The sequence below is a fragment of the Vombatus ursinus genome, unplaced genomic scaffold (genome assembly GCF_900497805.2).
Source record: "Vombatus ursinus unplaced genomic scaffold, bare-nosed wombat genome assembly UNPS02015175.1, whole genome shotgun sequence".
In the NCBI taxonomy this organism is placed as follows: domain Eukaryota; kingdom Metazoa; phylum Chordata; class Mammalia; order Diprotodontia; family Vombatidae; genus Vombatus; species Vombatus ursinus.
The window spans coordinates 2655320-2671795 of NW_020954953.1; the positions used below are offsets into that span (position 1 = coordinate 2655320).

The 16476-nt window shown below is 33.3% G+C and overlaps 1 protein-coding gene across 3 annotated transcripts in view; it reads left to right on the forward strand.

The window, feature by feature from the left end:
* Positions 1 to 16476, forward strand: part of LOC114031509 (protein SCAF8) — a 209883-nt gene that overhangs the window by 83374 nt on the left and 110033 nt on the right. For all 3 annotated transcript variants that reach the window (XM_027846628.1, XM_027846629.1, XM_027846630.1), the window contains exons 13-18: positions 952 to 1052; positions 6136 to 6249; positions 6939 to 7095; positions 8006 to 8139; positions 13244 to 13388; positions 14706 to 14774. In XM_027846628.1, the coding sequence (XP_027702429.1) occupies positions 952 to 1052; positions 6136 to 6249; positions 6939 to 7095; positions 8006 to 8139; positions 13244 to 13388; positions 14706 to 14774 (720 nt within the window). The remainder of the gene's footprint in view (positions 1 to 951; positions 1053 to 6135; positions 6250 to 6938; positions 7096 to 8005; positions 8140 to 13243; positions 13389 to 14705; positions 14775 to 16476) is intronic.

The following is a 16476-nucleotide window of genomic DNA, read 5'->3' on the forward strand; positions in this document are numbered from 1 at the left end:
TATCTGCCACATGTTATCAAGACAATTCAAAACACCAAAGCATGTTGGGTAGGGCCCCTGTGGAAAACACATGGGAAATCATTGATAAGAATCACAGAATGGCCAGGCATAGATTGTTTGTGATACACATTGGAGGGAATACCCATAGCATTAAAGTCATAGAGCAGTTGGAACATTAAAACAAATTTACACAGAAGTTCACATCCTTAACATTAACAATGAATTTGCCATCTTGTGTGGTTTATCCACTAGTAAATGTTTGGAAGGATTTTTTTGTCATTGTTTTTACCAGAAATGTAATTTTATTGGTATGAGAAATTTCCATGGAAGAATCTCAATTACTCTACCAAGTGCAGAAAGCAACTGTTCTGTAATTTGGAGTCTTATTGAGTTGCCCAAGGCACTGAGAGGTTTCATCCTCAGAGTTAGTGGGTATTAGAAATAAGTCATGAACCCGAATCTCCCTGACTTAGAGGCTCACCCTTTGTTCCAAAAGTCAGCACCTCTTCTTTACCTGAACAAAGTTGCATTTAATTTATAATTGAATTTTGAACTTTTGCCCAAATTAAGAAAAAGAGGTTATGTTGCTCTTAGGTAAAATGTAGCAGATAAAGATTGTGTATAGTAACAAATTTGCTTGGGACACATGCTCAAATTCCTGGGTTTCAAATGAGTCACATGTGCAAAAAATAACTGGAAATTTTAAAATTTTTTGCATTTTTCTGCTATGTGTACCCTTTATAAAGTTATATGAACTTCTTAAAAGCCATTGGTGTTGTGAATGGAGTGTTGTTGGGCTTATAGGTAGGAATATCTATAGCCCATTGAACTAGCAGAGTTCTTAGCAAGATCTCTGTGCTAGTAAAATCATAGCTCATTCCCATAAATGACTGAAAAATAAAAATTATACTCAAAAAGTTTAAGCTGTTTTTTTTAATTTTCTTTTCACAGTCTGTAGTACTACTCTCTGGGTTGGTCAAGTAGATAAGAAAGCTACACAGCAAGATTTAACCAATCTTTTTGAAGAATTTGGACAGATTGAATCTATCAATGTAAGTATTAATTTTCAAATCATAACTAAATATTCAGACTGATAAAGATTTTTTAAAAAGGCAGGCTGCCCCAACCTTTCCCATTTTGTATTGGTATTGGCTTATTTAACACTCCATTTTTCAGCTTTCATTTCAACCTGTGCCTAATAACATGAATGGCATTGTAACTGAGTTAATATCCTAGCAATTCTGTGATAGATATTTTGAAGGTCCTTTTAAGTATTTTAATGGCATTCTAGTAATTATGAACCACTACAGTTCTTGTTGTAGACAAAGTAAAAACTTAGTAGCATTTGTTAACTGTCATTTGTTAGCTTTTATTTAGTCATATATTAAGCAGCTATAACTAGATGATTTGCATAAAGTGAAGAGGTTGTAGAAATAGAAGAGGAATAATGTTGAACCAGCTTTTTCAAAAGTACTTTTATAAGTGACAGACATACCACCATTACCAGCTGACCCTTATTGAGCACCTGAGGCTAATTTAAGGAAACTTTGATAGGAGTAAGAATAATTCTGAAAGTTCTTTACTGTTTGATAGAGTGAAATTTGATAAATAAAAATAAGCTATCGGATTAAATTTCCTTGGATAGTTTTAAAAATTATTTTATTAGAAATTTAACATTTAACCATTGATACAGAGAACAAAATTTGCTTAATTTGCAATTTAAATTAATTTCTATACATAAAGCACTTTTTCATTTTATTCTTTTTGGTCTTCATTTTTTTATCCATTTTTTTCTCATTTACTTTTTCTTCCTGTGATGGTAGCATGTATTCCATTTTTCTGGTTATCCTTTTTTTTTTTTTTTTGCTTTGCATTATTACAGGAAGGGCTTTCCTTTCACTATTTTCCTCATTTGTCCATCTTAATATCTTTGTAGTGTTCATTACATTCTTGTCTCACAATTTATTTAATAATTCCACTCTTGTTGGACTTTTAGGTTGCTTCCGATCATTGTTTTTGTAATTATTTATAATGTTGCTATGAGAATCTTTGAACCGCTTTTGTAGATACTGCTGTCTTTGGATAGATTTTTGTAGAGATTAGGGATATCCATCTCTTCCTTCGATATTCTAATTAGGCAGACATAATTATTGTTCAATTTACAATGTTTATTGGAATTAGGTATATACTATATATGTTTCAATAGTACATTGAGAATTCTTTTATGTTGTGATTTACCATATATTTGTTCTCATTTAATGGTATTTGGAGAATAATTGTTCCATCTTTATTTTAAAGGATAGTTCTTTTATCTTTATTTCAGTAGAATGTTGAACTCAACACGTTGTTGAATCATAATCTGATTCTTTTGTTACAAATTACTTGGTCAGCAGTATAAACAGTTATAGTTATCCTATTAAGAAGTGAAAAGAGATCAATTTTATGAGTAGTTGCTAGGGCAGGCAGCATGACTTAACGAATAGAGAGGTGGCCTTACCTCAGAGCTGGGAAGACTTGGGTTCAAGTTCCACCTCTGACTCATGTTGAATTTTTTATTCTGGACAAGTCTCTTAACCTCTCAATAGGCAACTCTATTCAGACTATGAGTTGCAAATAAGATGTTTACTTGCATTGGTAAAAGGAATTTCCTTTTCTGGGAGTTCTCTATACCAATGATTTCACGGGTCCTTATCCCTGTTCACTTATTCTAAGAATGTACTCTGAAGATATATGGGAACTGTCTAGATATTTTAATATTGCAATTAATTTTTCTGAACTTTCTATTAAAGTATGTAATTTTATATACTTTTGGATTTCTCAGTCACCAAAATGTAAATTTTTAGGTTAAAAACAGGTTAATTAAAAATGGAAGTAGTTTTTGCTTTTTTGTGTGCAGCCAATTTGATTTATTTTCTTAAGTGAAGTATACCACTTTTTCTTTAAAAATATTTTTTATTGATGCAAAAGATAATTCCTTACAGGCATGCAAAGAAATCCTTTTACAAAGAACATTTCATGAAAAGTTAGTTTATTGGTTAATAGAAAGGTGGAATGTACAGTACTACCATTCATCATTATATTTGAAATATATAACCATTTCTGTTGCCTATCAGTGTTGATTTTATCTACCTTGTCATAATAAGAATGTTCTTTTGACTCTGCTTTTTTTTTGTTGTTGTTCAGCGTTACTTCATGCAAATCTTGCCATATTTCTCTAAATTTGTGTTTATTCCTTACAACGCACTAATAGTCCATTTCATATGCTATAGTTTGGCCATTCCGCTATCGTTTGGCAATTATTTCATTTCCAGTTTTTTTGATTTCACAAATAATGCTTCAGTGATTATTTTTATACCTATCAGGCTTGTCATCAATAATCTCCTTGGAAAATATCAGTAATAGTAGACTCTACATCAAAGGGTATGAACAACTTAGTAACTTTTCTTAAATTATGCCAAATCATTTTCCAGCACGTTTGAACTAATTCATTGTTCCATTAACAGTGGATTACTATGATTGTAAGAAATCTATTCCTTTTTTTAAGCAATCTGGTTGATAGCTATAGCTTAAGAGTTAAAAAACAGTTTTTAAAAATTCAAGACTATGCTGTGTGTACGTGTATATATATGTATATTATGAGAATTATTACTTTAGGGTAGTCATATGGTTATTTTTTCAGTGATAGTAGAAAGAACATTATTTAAAATCACAAGACCTGAATTTGAATTCTTGCTGTGTTACTCTGGGCAAGTCAACCTCTCTGGGCTTCATTTTCCCTTTTGGTGTAATGAGGGAGTTGAATTAGCTAATTGTTAAGGTCCCTTCTAACTCCAGAATTCCATGAGCCTAAGACTAGAATACTGTGAAATAAATTATAATGTGGTAGTTATCTGACTGCAAAAGATACCATATTGTTTCTTTCTTAGAATTCAGTAAGTTGGGATGATTGTTTAAAAGTTTAGATTACGTTTTCTTCTATTGTTATATGAAATATTTCTATATTAAAAAAATATAGGGGTTGATAATTATGTGGAAAAAGAAGGTTTGAGACATTTTTTTCTGTTTAAATTATATATCTTAAATTATTTTATGGTTTCCGTTGTCTGAATTTTTATGTTCACCAATTTCCAAAATTAGGGGAATTTTCCACAATTTTATCTTCCATTATACATCCCATATTCTTTATTTTTACTTTGAGAATTAGCAAATTGGTATTATTGAACAGTTCCCCTAATTCTATTATGAAAAGTTGACATTTAACAATTAACGATTGAATTATACCTGTAGTTATCTAAGTACTAAGATAATCCATCTTTTTTTGTCTTTCTTAAAGCCATATCTTAAGTATACATGACAACTTGGATCTTGATCATAATCTCTTTAAAAATAGGGTCTCCAAAAATGAATTTTACAAAATGTGAAACTATGAAATGGGAATTATTGTATGATAGATGCTTGTAATTTCTTATTCCTTTAGTAGTTCTCCTTTATGAAGATTTTGGTAAGGTATAGTACATATTTAATGATTTGCAGCCACAGAAAAGCACCAAGTAGAATATTGGCATTAAAAAGATTGGTATTGTTTCAGGAATAAATGTGAGGTTAAAAGAACTTTGCAGTTACTGAGAGGCTTTCTAGCCTACTATCCTCTTCCTGTTCTAATTTTAGACCCAAGTCATCATCCATTGTAGTGTCTGTCCAAATACTGATGGATAATATAGGTTCTGCATTTATGGATCTTGTCTAGGATTGTCAGCAGTGGTGTAGACCTTGATGCACCAGCATGAAGTCACCCACAAACAGGAGCAGCTTCAAGACATTCCCATCTATTAAAAAATCCTTCTTGAACTGGGATTCTGTGCTGCATCCTCCTTGATTTTGTTGGTGAACACCTTTCGCAAGCTTGTCTTTCCCTATTTTTACCTTACCTATTATTCAATATCAGAGCATCATCTAGAAATCTCTCTGTTCTATATTTAAAATAATTTTTATAATTTTAGGATATATAGCAAGAGACATCTTCTTAGAGGAAAGCTTCTAAAGCAATATTTAGCTCTAATGACTCAGATGCTTTTTTAGAACCAGCAGGCAAAAGCAAGCACAATGTCATCAAAAAAATGTGTGATTAAAAAAAGAAGATGGCCTGGTCATAAGGAAAGAAAATGGGATAGATAGCCCTTGTGCCTCACTGTTATCTTTGCATTGTCAAGAAAATGTGAGGAAGGCCTTCAGCATGTTGAGTAGAACCCTGTAGTAAATTCAAGGGGTTACACATGATGGACAGGCATGGATGGCTTACCATCTGCATTATTGGAGGGAATATTCACATCAATGAAATCACAGACTAGTCCATATGAATCTTTGAATATAGTACCCTTTATACTGTTAAATGAACTTAGTTATTTTCTATAAAGAGATTTTGGGGAAATTGTTTTTTGTTTGTTTTGTTTTTTGCTTGTCTTTTTGTTCATTTCTTAAAGTTCAGCAATTTGTTTTTGGGGGAGTGGGAAATGAAAGGAAGTATCTAGTGGGGGTTTTTTTTTCAGTTATTTTGAGAAAAAATAAAGTGCCTTTTCAGTTTTGTAAGTCACCATATTAAAGCTCATCTGCTAATATAAGAGGATACAGTACATGCAGTGCTTGAAGATACTTTTTAATACTTTTTCAGGATCTGAAATTTGTATCCTAATCCTACATGCAACACAAAATACATCAGAAACATTTCGAAAATTATAAATCTTCTAGGAAAACAATAGAATAGAATAGTAGTAATTCTGATTTATTTGTTGGTACTATCGATAGATAAACTAATAAGGGATTTGCCAGAGTTCCCAAATTACTTAACACATTTTTAAAAAATGAGTTTAAAAAATGCAACAATTTATGTTTCTTTAAAATAAAGTGATAATATGTAGAGGCTTATCCTAGGGGTATCTTAGCTTAAGAAATGGCAATTTTTTTATACATTTCCCGGGGCTGTCAATATCAGTAAGTGCTCCATTTTATTGTTATGTGTAATATTAATGGTCGTAGATTGTGAGAAGGATTCTCCTACTCTCCATCTCCTTCACTCTCAAACTCCTTTTGTAATTTAGCATAACGATTGGATTGTTTTGTTTGTTTTTTTTCCTGTAGATGATTCCTCCAAGAGGCTGTGCCTATGTCTGTATGGTTCATCGACAGGATTCCTATCGGGCACTTCAGAAACTTAGTTCTGGATCTTACAAAATTGGATCCAAAGTTATAAAGGTAAGGCATTTTTGTGGTCTTGAAAGGAATTTGATATATTGCTTCTTTTTAATCCCTTACTGGCATTTAACAAAAAAAACATGGCTTGCTTTTTAAAAATTTTGGGCATTATTTTCATAGTGAAGATCAACAAGTAAATGTTAATTACTGTTAGCCCATAGATGAAAAGGTTATTTCCTTCAAAGAAGGATGAAATGAGGGAAAGAAAAAATAGAAGCCATAAGAAAAATATTAAATAAAGAAGTGAAAGTAAGAGTTTAGCTTTTGTCCTTTGAAGCAAATGTTTTTTTCTTTGGGTCAGGCAATCAGGGTTAAGTGACTTGCAAAGGGTCACATGGCTAGCAAGTGTCAGGTGTCTGAGGCTGGATTTGAACTGTGATGCTCTATCCACTGTGCCGCCTACCTGCCCCCGAAGCAATTTTTAAAGCACTTTTATAATGGTACTGAAATAGATAATACCCCATAAATGAGCTCTCTTTGAAATTAAAAAAGAGAAATACAAATACTGGTGATTATACCTTGTATTCAGATTTTATTCAAGCCATTTATTGGGGAAATTATGCAAAACCATATAGTAATTTGCCATTTAGGCAACTTGAATACATTTTAATATTGGAAACCTTGAACTTAATTTTTTAGATATGTTTGCAGCATACATAAATACACAGGTTGTTTTTTCCCCCCGTCAGATTGCTTGGGCTTTAAATAAAGGTGTCAAAACGGAATACAAACAATTCTGGGATGTAGATCTTGGTGTTACTTATATACCATGGGAGAAAGTAAAGGTGGATGACCTAGACGGCTTTGCTGAAGGAGGCATGATTGATCAGGAGACTGTAAATAGCGGTAAGCATTCTTCTAAATACTTTGGTTCAAAATAGCCTTAACAACTGAAAGCAAATTGAGCAGGACACATTTAAAATTACATTTCTTGGCTGTGATATAATGTATAGGGTAGTCTAAAAGGCTTAGTGCAATTTCAAGCTACCAAAGCTTAAAAGTTTTCCCAGCACTGTTATTTGGAGAATTTCGAATTGGGCAAAAATAGAAGGGTTGAAATCGAATTCTTACCAGAATCTGGTATGTGTTCAGCTCAAATGTCTTATGCTGTATGGAACAGCATAAATTGAGGAATTGCTTTCATTTACCTTTATGATACTAATAGGATTTTAGAGTTGGAGTCATCAGAAGTCATCAAGTACTACTTTTTGTCCCATGTAGGAATCTTCTTTTGCAGGGAATCACAAAAGCAAAGATCATGAAACTTGCTTGATCACCTCCACTGACAAGAAGTTCACAACCTTACATGATAGATTAGCCCATTGTTGAATAACTCTAGTTGTTAGAGTTGTTTCCTGCAGTGAGCTTACATCTCCTTTCCTGTAACTTTCACACCAATTGGTCATAGTTATGCCACACAAAGCAACAAAGGATAAGGAAGAACCTTCCTCCACATGAGATACTTTTTAAGAGCTATCATGTTCTTCTCAGTCATTTTCCAGGATAAAGATCTTCTTTGAACATAGCTTTATAAAGTGTAATTTCTACTACCAACACAGTATTATTTCCTTTCAGCATATACTTTATTTTTCATTATCCCCTTAAAATATCCAAAAGTAGACGCTGCATTCTAGAAGTGTCTAACAAGCACAGAGGAATTCCGTTAGATTTGTAGCAGCCTTAAATATGCAAAGCACAGGCTTTAAAGTCACCTGTATACTTGATTAATAAAATTAATGTTAATTTTTTTTTTCAGAATGGGAAACGGTGAAGAGTTCAGAACCTGTCAAAGAACCTGTCCAAACTGTAGAGAGTCCAACAACAGTTGAAAAGACACCAGTGGTGACTACTCAGGCTGAAGTTTATCCTCCACCTGTTGCTATGTTGCCGGTTAGTATGGTGATGGTTATCTAAAATGGTTTGTATTTAGTCAGTTAATAAGCATTTTAGGCACTTAGCATCTTTAATTAGAAATGTTTTTATTTTTTAGAATAGATGTTTTTGAAATTATATTGCAGTTAATTCTTTATTGTTCTGTATCTTCAATTGTAAATTATATCTCTCCTTTTTGACCAGAGGGTGAAGCAGTCCAACTGACTGATTTTTTTTTTATTTGGTTAAAGAAGAGGGTAAGGTTATTGACCAAAATGTGATTTTGAAAGTATAAGTTCATATTAATTTGTACCGTTTCAGAATTTATAATAATTTGAACTGAGCTGTAGAAATAAAATCTCATAATTGATTCCTCAGGATATCTGAATTATTTTTCTGTAGTGAAGTTTTGGCATATTGCTACATACTACAATCCTAATGTTTAAGAACTGAAAATGAAGTAGATGAATGCCATGTTTTTCTGTAATGAATGAGAAAATGAAAATAACATTATGGGATAAAAGATGATTAAGGAAGTGACATGTGTATACTAAGAGTATTTATATAAAAATAAGGTTACCTTTTCTTTCCTCAAGCTGCTAAATCATTTGGTTCCATGATTCCATAAATAGAAAAGATTGGATATCAAGGTTTGTTTTGTTTTGTTTTCCTACGACTGTTACTTGGAGAATTATAAAGATTGGTAAACAGTAAGGATAGTTGAAATTTAATTCTTTTAAGAATATGGTATGTCTTTTAAATCTCTCTCCTTTTGAAACAGCACGAATTGAGGCATTTTTATTCATTGTGATCATGTGGAAACCAGAACATTTCTATTGCCATACTTTTATGTTTAGAAAGTTCTTTGTAACCTGAGCAATACATTGCTATTTCATTGTTTGCAAAGTAAAATAAATATATTGGAAATTAACTAGATGAGTTCTTAATCTGGGTTTCATAGACTCCTATGGGGTTCTGCAAACTTATATAGGGAAACAGTTACACCTTTATTTCAGAAGAATTTATTTCGTTTGTAAGCCCTGGTTTTTTTATTTTATGAATATAAAAGCATTATTCAGAAAAGGGTTGCATAGACTTGACTAGACTTCGAAGACTTCCATGGCACAGAAAAGATTTAAGAATTTAGCATATGCCAGATCCTGTGTTATGGTCTGGGAATACAACAAGAAGGTTAAAAGAATCTCTGCTCTCAAGGAGCTTATATTGCAATGAGGAACAAAACAGATACAAATAAGTATATGGAAGATAAATATGGAGTAGACAGGAGGGTAGTGTTTGACATTCAGACCTGCACTTTAGAAAAATCATTTTGGCAGCTATGTGGAGGATAAATTGGAGTGAATCCGTCAGCACATATTTAGTAAGTGCATACTTACTATGCTAAGAACCACTGAGAGGGAAATACAAAGAAATGCAAATAATATTTGATACCCTGAAATAGGAAGAGACTTGAGTAGGATCACCATTTTTATAGTGGAAAGAAAAGAACTTATGTGAGAAATTTTGGAGACAAATTATAAATTTATTGTATTTATAAATATAATTTTATCACACTTTCCAGATGAGGATAAAATGTATTTAGTTATTGATGAGCAAATTGTTGTAAATCTTATATGTGTTTATTGTATTCTTAATAAACCAAAGTTAAAGCAATAAACAAACATAAATTTAAAACAAATACATTAAAAAATACTTCGATGAGACTTCTTTTTCTGAATTCTCTAGTCTAAATGATTTTCTCCAAATTTCAGCTTAGTCATGTGTTTTAGCTTTTGAAAAATTTCTTTCTAGAGAATGTGTCATTAACTTTTAAATATGTCCTGTTATTTCTATATTTAAGCTCAAGAATGAAAGCCAGAATTATTTGTAACCTAGAATAGTAGATAATGAATAGCTGTAAATTAAGCAAATCAGACAATTATAGGAGTAGTTTAAGGATAGAGACTGGCCCAATGATTTCATTTTGTTTAGAGAGCTGTCATATGAGGAAATTGCCTCTATCAATGCAATTTGACTAACAGTAATAATAGTAACAACTGGGGCAGCTAGGTGTCACAGTGAATAGAGCTCTGGCCTTGGATTCAGGAGGACCTGAGTTCAAATCCAGCCTCAAACACTTAACACTTTCTAACTGTGTGACCCTGGGCAAGTCACTTAACCCCAATCACCTCACCAAAAAGCAAAAAAAAAAAAATAATAGTAATAACAATTAACTTGCACTGTGCTAAGCAGTTTACAGGTATTATCTCATTTGTTCCTCATAACAATCATAAGAAGCAGGTGCTATTATTTCAGTTTCGCAGATGAGGAAACTGTATCTACTGTGCCTTGCAGATAGCCTAAATCTGTATGTCCGATCCCTGTCCCCTGTCCCCATCTACTTAGACATTTCAGATTGGATGTCTTATAAGCATCTGATATTCAACTTGTCTAAAAATACAAGTTATCTTTGCTTAGAGCTCATTATCTTATCCCCAAAACTCACTCATAAAATTCCCTGTTCTGGTAAGGGCACCACTCTCCTTTCACTCACTCATGTATTCATCTTTAGTGTCTTCACTTCCACAGCATCATTCAACTCTTTCTCTTCTTCTCATATAGCCACTACCCTAGTTTAGGTACTCATCATCCTTGCCTGATTAATCTTCCTGCTTCAAGTCTCTCCCCTCTCTAGTCTATCCTCTATCCTTTACAGCTCCAAACATATCCCAAGTATTTTGAACTGCAGCTTCCTATGTCACATTGCTGCTGAAGTTTCAGTGCTTCCTCATTATCTCTACAATCAAATACGTGGCATTTAAAACCCTTCACAACCTCACTCTAACCTATACATCATTCCCCTTCACACTCTAAGTTCCAGACAAATTAGTCTTGTGATCCCTCTCACACAGCACTCCCATCTGTCACCTACATGCCTTTGCCCTGGATATTCACAGAGAAATGCACTTTCACCTTTACCTCTTTGAATCCCTAATTTTTTTTAAAGATCAACTGAAGCACTACTTTCTGTGACATCTTTATTGATCCTTCTACCTTCGTCTACCCCATACCCCTAAGTACTTTGTATTTACTTTGTATACATTTTGAACACATTTACTATGTAGCCCTTTATGGGCTTCTACTGTCTAGACTTGTCTTCATATCCCTAGTGCCTCGCATAATGCCTGGTATGTATTAGGCACTTTTTAAATTCTCGATGACTGATTGATATACATATGTACATTCATGTATATTTCTATATATATTTGAAGAGAGAGACCATATAAAATTTAATTCAACAATCATTAAATATCTGCTGTGTACTATACAAAGTGCCAGCCATCCAAAGATAAAAATAAAACTGGTCATATCATACTCTCAGAGAGCTTACTAGGATAAGGGTGTGTGAAATAGGACAATTTGTATACAAATAAACATTAGGTGTAGGCAGTGATTCTAAGAGGGAATGAGTACTAATAACAAGGAGGATCAGGGAAAAAGCCTCAAGTAAGAGGTAAATGAATGAACATATACAAACATGTATGAATGAATATAATTATAACTTCCACAGAATCAACACTGTACTCTATAGTGCTTGCTTTCTTACATGATCTATTGTGATCTTGGCTTAAGTGTTTGAAATAAAAGGTGTAGTCACCACTCCAACGGCAGGCTTACTGTTTTTAGGGTGACTAGGGTTCCTGTTGTTGATCTTCTAGTTTGTGTGGTTCTTTATACTTTTCCAGCGCCCTCTGCCTTCTGTGTAATTGAATGAAAATGTCAGTAATCACAGAGTTGGGCTAGAGGTATACTGGAGAGTAAATTTCCAGGCCTTATGTTCCGATGTGAAACAGAAAAGTGGTTAAAAAGGGAAACAATGATAAGTTATGACTTTAGGTTATAAAGTATACTACAGAAATACTCTCTACATCTATATTGTAGAAAGACTCTGCTTCTTCCCTGTATTCTATTTGCAGGGTTTGTTTTAAGATTATGCTATATGTCTACATTTCTAGAAAGGTTGTAGGAAATGGAGAAGTAGGTTAAATGATGTTATAGGAAGGGGAAATTTTAATTTAGTTAATTTTCTTTAATTTAGAGGTGAAAGAGGCAGAAAAATACCAAAAAAAAATTGCAATCTAAACATTTGTACATTTCATATGGCAGGACCTCGCTGAGAGTCAGAGGTTTTGGTTTTTACTTATAGGTCTGATCTTGTGAAGTAAATCTCTGAAATAGAGCCTGATCTTTGAGCTCTGAACTTCTCTTCGACAATTTCCTGGCCTAGATTCAATCTGTCTCAGATTCTACTCTCCATTGCCCTCATCATTCTTGGAAACAGTGTTTAACATACTTAATAACTGGAAATAGAATAATAAATGAAGCTTTCAGTACGCTAGTGGCTTTGTTAGGAGGATTTCAGAACTTGGAGCAATTGTGCCTACCCTGCAGCAGGAAGTGGGTAAAGGAGGCAAGTCAAGTCAACAAACATTTATTAAGTACCGGCTACACGCCAGGCATTGTGCTAAGTGCTGGAGATACAAAGACAAGATAGTGAGATAGTTCCTACTCTGAAGGAGCTTGTGTTTTATTAGGAGAAGACAAACATAAAGGGAACTCTGAAAAGTAAGTACTTTAGATTATATCCCCACTTTACAGATGAGGCACTTGAGGCCCAAGACAGGTTAAGTGACTTGGGCCTGCTCACAGAGCTAAAAAGCATCAGAGACCAGGTTTGAATCCAGAACTTATTAATGCTTAAGTTCACTGCTCCTCTTTGCTGCATTGTCCCCTCTCCTTTTCTGGTTATTTACTTTGTTTTTAACTTCACTTTGGATCATTTAAAACAGTTGCTCTAACAGCCAGTTTTAAATGCAATGGTTATGATCTGAATGTGAATTTCTAGGAAGATGGGAGTAAATGAAGAGGGATATTAAAGGAAGAGCTGATCAAAAAAGTGATGAAAGGAACTTTGAAGTGCTAGAAGCAGAAATATAAAACGTGATTGTGATTTTTCTTAAAATCAAGATGTGCGACTAGTAAACTTGTATTCTTTAAAAGATATTATCACTAAACATTTGAAAAGTGAATATTTTGTCTTTTTCTTTTCTGTCCACAAAAGATTCCAGTAGCACCAGCTGTACCTACTGTTAGTTTAGTTCCACCAACATTTCCAGTGTCAATGTCCGTTCCTCCTCCAGGATTTAGTGCAATTCCGCCACCTCCTTTCTTACGAGCAAGTTTCAATCCATCACAACCACCTCCTGGTAAGAAATTCTTCTGGAATCTTGTTATTTTAACTCCACTGTGTTATTAAAATTGTTTTTTTGTAATGAACTTTTTAATGAACATTGTAAATTCATAGTCAGATTTACCACTAAATACAGTGATAGGGGCTTGATCTATGACTTCACTGTATAAAGAGCTACTGGGCAAAGAAACTCTACCAGTGCAGATCTGTACCTTCTCTGCAATTTCTAGCCATAGAACATTGCATAAAATGTTGCAGAACTTTAACTTGGGCCTTCCTGATTCTGAAGCCAATTCTAGTCAGGCTGCATCTATTAGAATATGTTATCACTGCCCTTAAAAATGCTGTTTAGTTATAAACTAGAAAAAAGATCTTGTATTTTTATGGAGAGAAAAAAAGAAACTTTGAAACATGTTAGTATGTTTTATATTCCTTTGTATTCTATTCTGACTGCTTAAATGTTTAATTGTATTTTTCTATGACAAGTGAATTAAATTTTAAAAACAAAAGTTCCCTGAATTAAGCATTCCTATGATTTTAAAATAAGGCCATTTTAACATACAACTATACTAGTCTAAAGTGTCTTGAAAGCTAAATGATTTAGGGATAGCCATGATTACATTTTCTAGTGTTCCATTTGCACACTACTGTGCATGCTGGAAAAGGTAAAGAGAGGAAGAAGAAAGCTTTTCAGTGTTATATTGTACCAGATAAGAAAAAAACTAGTGTTTATGGGGTGGAGGAAGGTGGTAGAAGTTACTTCTCTTTTTCTTTAAAGAATAGAGAACTCTTTTTTTTAAATGACATTCATCAGGTGTGTGTATATGTATCCCATATATGTCTGTATACATTGTCACATAATGACATTAATAATTTAATCATGTGAGATTTTTGATGTACTTACACATGCCGCAGTGAAGTCTGTTTAAAGAGCGTAAGTCTTTGTGATTTGGGTTCTGGACTCTGCTCAAAAAATGATCTGTGATTCTGTGTCAGGTTACCAAGCCTTTATTAAGTACCTACTATGAGACTGGCACGGGTGCTAAGCAGTGGTGATACATAGAAAAGCAAAAGAAGTCCCTGCTTACAAGAAGCTCATAGTTTCCATACATTAAATAGCCTAATACTTACCCAGCCTACCTCCAAGAAGTATTGTGATTATCAAATGAGATAACAGGTGAAAGTGAGGGGCTCTCTTTAATAGAGTAATAATAATTTTTAGAATATAGAAGTTAATAATTAGTCTAGAAATACTTTGTCCACATGTGGTTATGGAATTTTAAAAATAGATTATTAATTGGGTTCCTTTTTTATTCTTTGTGTTTTTGTCTAGGTTTCATGCCACCACCAGTTCCACCACCTGTTGTGCCACCCCCCGCTATTCCTCCAGTGGTAGCAACATGTGAGTTTTAAAATTTGTTTTGATTATGAAACTCTGATCATAGCAATCTTGTATCAACTGGTTCTTTAGATTTTTAGTGTCTTTGGAAGGAATGCTACAACCAATTTGCTGGTGTCATTATCTCTTGCTTATTATTAGGGTCTTGATATTTTATAAAGAAAATTAAACTATTAAATTCTTTTAGTCATTTGTTACAATATCTACATCTTTTTCACAAAATTCATATATGGTTACGATGCCTAATTTTTCTCACACTTACATTATAGTTCTGTTTTCTCAGCAGATGTTCTCAGTCTTCACTTTTCCTAGTTTTTATTTGAAAGTTTTCAGTAATTCAAGTAACAATAATTAGGAAATTCTGCTTGAAAAATTTGATATAAGATACAAAAAAAAAACTTACTGGAAAAACAGGTCTAAGTTATACCTTCAACATGCATACACATTTGACATTTGATAATTCTGCTAATTTTTTCATTATTGCTATGGCTATAACAGAACTAGAATAGGATGTTAAAGATTATGTCGTCCAGTCCCTTGATGTCGTAGATAAAGAAATTTGCCCCAAAGCAAATACAGGTAGAAACAGAATTGAGATTGGATCCAAGTGAACTCTAGTGAGGCACTCTTTACATTACATCATACTTCTTTTCATTTCTTTAATGGAACTTGTGTTTTCTAACACTGGATTTTAGTTTTATGTTGAGATATGTGCTGGTTTTCTCTGAAATAATGTTTCTTTGTGCAAGGACATGAAAAGGAGAGAGATATAAAACTAAAACTTTTAGTCCTGAACTTAAGATTTCTTTCCCAGTTCCTCCTTTACCTTACTTTTGTAGTCTTTCTGTGGAACTCTATTAAGCTCCTTCTTGTACTACCACTGCATTAGAATTATAGAATCTTAGCATTGGAAAGACCTCAAAGTTCATCTGTTTTGATAAAAAAAAAATTAACTGCCCAAATTATAGACCTAATTTATAACCTGTATAAGTAGTCATTTAAAATTTGCTTAAAGAGTTACAGTGAAAGGTACCCTTGCCTCAGCTCTTCTGTTTTTCTAATTGTCAGGTAGCTAGGTGTCTCAGTGGATAGGGTACTGGGCTTGGAGTCAGGAAGACCTGAGTTGAAATCCAGCCTCAGACACTTAATAGCTCTGTACCCCTGGGCAAATCACTTAACCTTTGTTTGCCTTAATCCCTTGGAGAAGGCAACGGCAGACTACGCCAGTATCTTTGCCAAGGAAACCCTATGGACAGTACTGAAGTGATATGGTCCACAGGGTCGTGAAGAGTTGGATACAACTGAACCAATAGTAACAACTATTTTTATATGCTTTATTTTATGCTAAAAAGTGATATTTGAAATTTCCGCTTACTTGTAAAACTAAGCCTTATCTTTATTTCACATGAGAACTGGAGAGGCAGTGTAGTACATTAGAAAGAATACTAGGTTTGCACCATATTTATTTTGGATAGTATATCTAGAGCTGGAACCAATAATTCTTAACCTTTTCATTTTATAAGCAAAGAAACCGAGGCCTAGGAATGTTACTTGTACTTTCTAATCTAGTTTCACAAATGTCTAGTCAGAAAAGAGTCCCTAATTATAAATGGTTTAGGCAAATATTTAGTTAATATTAATTCTAATTTATGATTCATCTTAGTCTCTACTAAAATTCTTATACATCTATTTATTCATATCTTAC